The sequence below is a fragment of the Sinocyclocheilus anshuiensis genome, unplaced genomic scaffold, assembly GCF_001515605.1.
Source record: "Sinocyclocheilus anshuiensis isolate Anshui unplaced genomic scaffold, SAMN03320099.WGS_v1.1 scaffold2925, whole genome shotgun sequence".
Taxonomy (NCBI): domain Eukaryota; kingdom Metazoa; phylum Chordata; class Actinopteri; order Cypriniformes; family Cyprinidae; genus Sinocyclocheilus; species Sinocyclocheilus anshuiensis.
Window position 1 is genome coordinate 351,944 of NW_015539170.1, and position 8,163 is coordinate 360,106.

The following is an 8,163-nucleotide window of genomic DNA, read 5'->3' on the forward strand; positions in this document are numbered from 1 at the left end:
GCAGCAACGGAGTTTCACAAGTGTGTTTGTTGACGAACGTTTTATAAACAAGGCCCAGTTCGACGCTGGATTTGCACATTGTTTGATACTGAAAGATGGAGCGGTCCCAGCTATAAAAGATCCCGGTCATGATTCAGAACTGCAGACGGTAAGTGAAACGGCATCAAATGTCTGTTTTGTTGGCATCCGGTGCCCAAGTGCTCGTCACACTTTATCTCCGCCCACGGCGCGCCTCCAGGAGCTCGGCTTTTTCCGGAGAGAATCGTAAAGCTGTATCTTTCTTTTATAAATATGATAAAACTAAAGACTTTTTGGAGATATGAAGGATGCAGTACTACTCTATAGGTACTCAAGATTAACATGAGATTGGGTGAAACTGTGTGTGTTATGCCCCCTTTAATAATGACCATCAGTACTTCCAGTTTGGGACGGCAGAAGAAACAGACTTGATTCTTTTACTCACCTCAGGGGTTTGCGGTCAATGCAGACCTTCTCATAGATGTCTTTGAGGAACTGAGGGGCACTCTCTTGCACCACATGATGGATTCGCAAACGTGCCTTCAGGTACTCCAGGAAGTGCTTTATAAAGCCCACGAAGTGCTCTGCAGTGCGAATGCTGCCAGGTACAGCCTCTGTAGTTAGAGTCACATATGCCAAATATATTTGGATACTTAAGGCACACTTAATGAAGCAACATTTTAAAACAAGTGGTATTTAAAGAAATGTAGCTATTTAAAGCAAAATTATCACAAAAGAAGTCTGTTAGGTTTCATATTATAGAACAGACATTGTATTTTTATTGTTCAGATCAACACTAAAAGTATCTGGACATTTCTGGATGTCAAACAGGGAGGATGACTTCATTCATCAGCTAAAAATTACCTTGGGACCAGTTGGTTGAAAGCCATCACCAAAATGCTCAGTTAAAAGTTTAGTGAAATATGCCATTTGTTTGCAGATGCCACTTGGTTTATCTAATGCAAAGACAGACATTTTTGTGTGACTCAAATATTTTAGGGGTTGTTGTAGATAATAAATCTGACCTTGAAGGATTTCATCTGGCAGAACTGGGTTGGACAGATACATGTCAGTTTCTCTGGCAACATTTGCTTCTTTAAGACCTTCAACTAATCTCCTGTATTCTCTGAGTTTGGCAGCATCTGTTTCCTTAATTCTTTAAAAGAACACAAACAGACGGCAGGAAATGAAAGGCATTACTCATGTAGTAATAAATAAAATACTAATGAATTCACTCTTCCAGTATTTTTTCACACCTGCTAATGGTGTTTTGCAGGGTTTCCACATTAGTCTGACAGCGATCGAGAGTCCTCCTGGTAATGTTGACGCTCATGGAATCAATACACACATTATCTAGCGGGAACAATATCAGCTTAAATATCCAAGATCTGTCCACATGATATGGGTGATCATAACAAGTACTGCAAATTTCTACTCACCGATGTTGTGAGCCTCGTCGAACACAACTACAGATTTCTTTGTGAGCTCTTTCGAGACCAGGTCTGCAATTTTTGGATCAAGTAAGTAATGGTAGCTGTACACTACAATGTTTGCGTGAAGAATCTAAAAGAAGAAACGTATGAGAGCAACAACAATCAATTGTATGCAATCATCAATCAATTGCAGCAAACATCCACCATATTAAATCTAGCAAGTACTCACTGCGTAACGTGACAGGAAGTACGGACACCAGCCTTTTCTACGCCCAAAGTCCTTCAGATCATCCAAGTTATATATACCAGGGGGAATGGGCACCTGTCTGCCTACTGCATCAAATTGCTGCGTACAGGCAAATTATTATTTTAATTAGTGCTGTCAAATTATTAATCGCGATTAATCGCATACAAAATAAAAGTTTTTGTTTGCATAATATATGTGTGTTCTGAGTATATTTATTATGTATATATAAATACACACGCATACAGTATATATTTTGAAAATATTTACATGTATTTACACGTCTATATTTATATTCATAGAATTTATATTATAAATATATTTAATATATAAACATATTTTTCTGAAATATATACTTGCATGTGTGTGTATTTATATATACATAATAAATATACACAGTACGCATACATATATTATGTAAACAAAAACTTTTATTTTGGATGCTATCAATCACAATTAATCATTTGACAGCACTAATTTTAATGTCAGTTAAATATTTTACTTTAAATAGATTTATATTTAAATGACATGTTTTTAGTTTTAATATATATATATATATATATATTACATTATATATATATATATTAAATAATAATAAATGTTTATCATTTTAAAACATAAATATTTTAAAAATGTAAAATTTTTCTTCTAATGAACATGATTATTTCATATTCCAGAATACAATAAAATACATACAGGGATTCAGGCCTTAGGATTAGAAAAAAAGGCCAAATGCTACAGCAAATGCTTGAGAAATGCTTCACACCTCATAGAACTGGCAGACAGGTTGACTTGGGTTACTGTGATGCTGTGCACGAATATATGATGCTGTCAGACTGTGACACTTTCCATCTACTTCTTTTCCAAAACGCAGAGAGCTCACCTGTAATCACACATTCACTTTCGCTTAATGAGTTCACCTGCACAAAGAGATTTACTGAAACCACACGCAAATCTGCTCATTTAGCAGCTTCTACCTCAGGATGAATGCACAGGTTTTTCCGTGAAGAAAGTGCCAGTGCAAGGAAGTCATTTTTCGCTCCTGTTTGCTTTGCATAATAATCCATTAGTTTCCTTAGCTCCTCCACAACCTGACAGGAGAACAGAGGTTACAGAAAATAAATAGATAATTAAATGAAACGCATATTTGAAAAGAAATGTAAAAATAAGTCATGAACTAAGTATGCAATGGGTTATAAACATGTATGTAATGTTGAATACCTTCTCTATCTCAGGCACTGTGCGAGAACAGTAGACAAGCTTGGTAACTTCTAAAGGGTAAGCCTGCAAGTGATGAAAATATAAATCAAATTATATGCAGTTATCAGACTCTCATTATAGTGAAGTTTCAAGTTATATAACACAGTCATTCAGAAATCCCTCACCTTGTGGTAAGCAACAATGAGGGAAAGAAGAGAAATTGTTTTTCCTGTTCCTGAAGGCATCTCGAGAACTCCATGACCCTTTGCAAGATAATAAAAGTGGGGAAACAGATAGATAGATAGATAGATAGATAGATAGATAGATAGATAGATAGATAGATGTCTCTCAGTTAATATAAAACTACAAAAACTGCATTCATGATTGATTGATTTAACTTTATTATCCACCAATGTGGAAATTTTCCTTTGGCTTCTCATTAATAATAAGAAACACACACACACACACACACACATAATTAAGACACCAACAACAACTATTCAACATAAAAAAACACAGGCACTAATTTTCACATGAGATGCTTACACTCAATTCCATTCAATATTCTAATTGCCAATAGTTTAATTCTAAATAAATAATAGTGCTGTACTGTATAAAGTAACTGAAAATGCAGTTTAAACCCGTTTTAGATTACGTGTTGCACATTACATCACATGGTACTTTTGGCACGGCGTGAAAAGTCATGTTAACTACCCTTAATTAATGTTAATATATTACATACATGACGATATTGGCTTAATAGATGGATTATAACACACCTTTGCGTCCAGCGTCCTCTTCAGCTCAAGCATGTACGATTATTGTTCAGGATAAATGTAGTCATACGGAAAGTAGACTAATAACCCCTCGATATTCAGCCTAAATGAATGAAAGAGGCATTAGAGCAGAAAACCTCTGTTTAATAAACAGCGGTTTGGAGACGTGCCAGTCTGCACATTTGTACTCACTTCATGTTGGCTAACAGTAATTTGCAGCACTGGGGTGTTTCTGGAGGTCAGTTTTCTATAATTTCACACATTTATATAGCAGTAATTGTAACTGTCATATGTATTTTACACAACAGACTTCTATCGAGTTTTTAGAGCTTTTTACAGGCGTTTTAGTAGCACGAAAAGCTGTCGCAGTTAAAACGCGTAAGGTATTTTGGCTCTGTGATTGGTTGTTCGCTTGAAAACCCTCCCCAGTCTGTTATCTTATTGGATGATACGCATGTCAATTAATCTTTTCAGCGGAAGTACATTTAGCACCTTCGGGGTTAGACCTAAATAATCGAAAAGAAGTCCGGACTAAGCTTTCACTAAAAAAAAAAATTCTGCCATTCTGCCCGACTGGTTGTACTTTCCTACCATCAGTTATTTTAAAGCAATAATAAATAAATTGTAATAATAATAATAATACATTTAATTTTAGGAAATACTTTAAAAAAAATTGATAGATGTAGATATTTTTTATTAAATACTTATTCCATTCCACAAACATTCCATTTTAATTAATACAAGAAAGAAAGAAAGAAAGTATTTTATTATTAAAACAGTAGAGGCATATCTTTTTATAATATTTTATTTACATGATCATTTTATTTCATATATCATAACGCAATAAAATACTGTAATATAACTCCCCATCAAAGATAAAACCTTTACAAAGTGATTTCCTTTGTACTCATATTAGGCAGGGAAAAGAATGATCTTAGATCACCTAGATCTCATGTTTTACATATCTGCATAATATGTTTACTCCAGTGGAAGTAAATCAAAACTCCATTTTGGGTCATCACTTGATAATAGTCACCTACATTGACTAAAAATTATACTTTCTGAACTTTATGCAAAATTTTTGACTTTTTCCAGGAAAATTTACTACATAGCCAAAATCCCAATTCCTTTCCCTGCAAAGCATAGCTTAATAAGTAATAGCAAATATAAAAATGCTCCAGTTAGCCTAAAATGACCAAAACACTGCTCTTGTTATGTTATAAATTAACAATGTTGTGCTATGACTGGATCACCTTATGGAAATGAATAGATTGATGGATTGTATTTTTCAGAGTCAAAGCTGTAAAGATTATTGCCTAAAATATGCCATAACTCTGCAGCATCTGTGGCACAGCCAACTATTGCTCATCCCAATTCTTTCATTGTCCTCTGAAACAGGCATAATAAGATGCCATGGGTGAGCTAACGCCTATGTTACAGTATCTAAAAGAGTCCCCTTATATCTCATGTCTCTCTTCCACACTCTTATAACGGTCCATGATCCTAAGAACATCCTCCAAAATGGATGGTCCCAGGTCCAGGTCCAAACCCATAAGAGACTCCGAGCGTGACATGCTGGGTGAGATAGCCGGAGATTCACAGTGTTCGCTCCGCAGGTCCTCATTACTAAGCCCTGCATCAGAGTCCAGACTCAAGCCTTGTTTTGGCTCCAGCGGACCGCAGCCTTCCGACATGGAGTCATCCGAGGAAGCCTCGGATAAGGAGCCCGTGGAAGGCACCAGGTGCGGCAGGACTGCGATGGAGGCGGAGAGAGTGAGGTCACGACAGGGATCCCTGCGCTTCCCAATCCCTTCCTCACACACAGACATGGAGCGCTGCTGCGTCGGACTGTGATGGTGATTCTGCTGCTTATGAACAGGGGACGGTTGCTCGTCTAAATGCAGACGTGGGGGTTTAGGAGGAGGTTGCACAGGAGCGATGAAGATGGTGGTTTTGAGGAAAGAATTGTAATGCGAATTATGACTGCGATGGTAAGTGTGGCTCTTGCTGTTCACATCGAAGATCTCATCCATTCTTTTGTCAATGCTGTGAGAACGAGAGCCGGGCATTTGATTGAGGGCTGGAAGCATATTGAGTTTGCCTTGCAAGAATCCCACATCGCCAAACATGTCCCCTTCTCCCTCAGGCCCGACATGGGCACTGTGACGCACATCACCCAGCGGCGGGCTTATCATGTCTCCTGAAAGAACGTCCCGTATTTTCTGCTTCTTGCCTCGCTTTGGTGTGGATGTCTTTAAGTACATGGGTGTCTTGGCTGGCATGCTGTTTCCCAGTATTTTGTGTCAAACATGTGATGATGGTTGTCGCAGAAATGGAGAGGAACCTAGTCCTCAGTCTGATATTAACTCTTTCATACGTTTGGGTTGGTTTGTCTCCTTTATTTCACTTCTAAATTTCCCCGAAGGCAGCTGGAAGCGACGTCCTTTATGTCTGAAACTCTTCAGAAGCTCCTGGAATGTATCATCACAACTGCAGATCTGAGGAACAAACAAAGAGAAGAAAGATTTACAACCTGTGAAACTCGAGTGGGGTTGTAGAAAAAAAAACTCAAAGAAAAGCACATATATTTACTGTGCAATTTCAACGACAAAGGAAGCAACTCTGTTTTTCTTCTCCCCAGAGTAGAGATGAAGATTTTTTTTTTCACTAGTCTTTGCAGCTACTTACCTATAAATTACAAACCCTCAGAAATTTCCATCTTTCCACAACATGTTGCAGGAATTTGTTGGATTTTCAAAAGATATAATAGCTAGGATGTTATTTGTGTGCATTCCTTTATGAGAATATTATGAAACTGCCCCAGAACATTATTGGCAGTAGAGAACGAGACTACAAATCCCCACTTCTGTTCTCCTTTGAACTCTAGCCATTAAATTACATCCACACTGACGTATGTTATTGTATTCAACATTTTAATGTAGTGTGAAGATTGCACAACATTTGGAAACCTTCCACTGAACACAACAGAATAACATGCAGCAAAGATACATTATTTACATCAAGTGTCCCTGAAATATATAAACATTTATCGCTTTTGAATAATGAGATCTTATTTTCTCATTATTACAGCACAGCACAACCGTGAAACTTTACTTTATACATTAGAATAATGATAGAGAGACAGACATACAGACAGACGGATGGACGGATGGATAGATGATAGATAGATGATAGATAGATAGATAGATAGACAGATAGACAGATAGATAGATAGATAGATAGATGGTTATTTTTACTTCACACAGAACACGTAAGTTAATTATGCTGTCACTGGCACAGCATGCTTTAAAACAAGCACATTTTTGTTATTGTTTCTCTATGAGAGCCATATGTTTTTACCATTTTGACTGTTCACAGCTGTGACGCAATTATGAAAACATGTTGTTACAAAAATATATTTTGAATGTTTAAAAGCTGTGTTCTGTAAATGGAGAGAAAAAGTGATTTACATGTCTTATATGACATCTGTCCTCATGACCTTCAGAAAATCACTTGGACTTGTTACACTAACACACTCCTATTATGTAATGGTTAAACACCTTTAGTCCTTGAGATCAACCAATTCCCGAATTTCCCTAGTAAACCACATGGTGTCATTGCTTTAACATAACTGAGACTTTAGTCTACACCCACCATGGTGTTTAGAAAGTGAGAGGCTTGTTTTTTTTTTATCAGTTTATTATTGCTTTTTAATATGTTTATTTGAAATTGCATAGTTTTTTGTATAACCAAATGAGAGAACAATGTGGATGACTAAAACCTTGATTAAGTATAATAGGGCTTTCACTGTCACAAAACCCTGATTTGTGCAATGAAAAAGCCATATGACAATACAGTTATATATATATACTGTACATATATTTCCTTAAGCACTCTGTAAAAACAATGTTCTTATCATTATGTAATAATATTTTTGTTACATCCATTTAACTTACAATAATGTCTGTTATTTCTATTACATTTTAAGAGTTCTGAGTTCAGTTTACGTCACCAGAAAGGAAATTAAAAGTTGTCAAAAAGTGTAATGAATACTATATACTGAAAAATTCAAGCAGCAAAGTTTTCAATGTTATTTTTTCTATCGTACAAATGACAATGTATTTGATTCAACAAGTAGCCTAATCACTACATGGCTCATCAAGACACAATAAATCTCAGCACTGATGAGATTAGTAAATTGAGATTTAAGTTCTAATATTCAAAACTACAGGCGAAAGTATCTGTACTTGCCTCTGATATCTGCGTTGAAATCACTCGTTTGTTCTGGTAGGTTATTCCGGGGTGTTAGTGGATAAGCTGTTCTCGGTAGAGTAGCTATAAACCTCTTAAACTGCAGAAGGGCAGGGACGATGCTCGTGAATGAGGAAATCTTTGGCAGGAGGAGGGCATGAGGACGCCTAAAGTGAGTTTCCGCACACACACACACACACACACACACACACACACACACACACACACACACACACACACA

At 36.6% G+C, this 8,163-nt stretch overlaps 2 protein-coding genes across 2 annotated transcripts in view; both read right to left on the minus strand.

The window, feature by feature from the left end:
- The window catches only part of LOC107683824 (TFIIH basal transcription factor complex helicase XPD subunit-like), a 9,206-nt gene extending 5,173 nt beyond the window's left edge, over nt 1-4,033 (minus strand). Inside the window, exons 1-11 of the mRNA XM_016479868.1 lie at nt 3,864-4,033; nt 3,675-3,774; nt 3,081-3,158; nt 2,917-2,979; nt 2,673-2,786; nt 2,462-2,578; nt 1,681-1,797; nt 1,458-1,581; nt 1,275-1,371; nt 1,044-1,174; nt 464-632 (exon numbers count right to left, since the gene is read on the minus strand). Of these exons, the coding sequence (XP_016335354.1) occupies nt 464-632; nt 1,044-1,174; nt 1,275-1,371; nt 1,458-1,581; nt 1,681-1,797; nt 2,462-2,578; nt 2,673-2,786; nt 2,917-2,979; nt 3,081-3,158; nt 3,675-3,707 (1,043 nt within the window). The 5' untranslated portion in view covers nt 3,708-3,774; nt 3,864-4,033. The remainder of the gene's footprint in view (nt 1-463; nt 633-1,043; nt 1,175-1,274; nt 1,372-1,457; nt 1,582-1,680; nt 1,798-2,461; nt 2,579-2,672; nt 2,787-2,916; nt 2,980-3,080; nt 3,159-3,674; nt 3,775-3,863) is intronic.
- A 442-nt stretch (nt 4,034-4,475) lies between these two features.
- On the minus strand, nt 4,476-6,168 carry LOC107683833 (cdc42 effector protein 2-like). Its single transcript, XM_016479882.1, has one exon. The coding sequence runs from the start codon at nt 5,951-5,953 to the stop codon at nt 5,129-5,131; it is 825 nt and encodes a 274-aa protein (XP_016335368.1). The 5' UTR covers nt 5,954-6,168; the 3' UTR covers nt 4,476-5,128.
- Nucleotides 6,169-8,163: the final 1,995 nt, after the last annotated feature.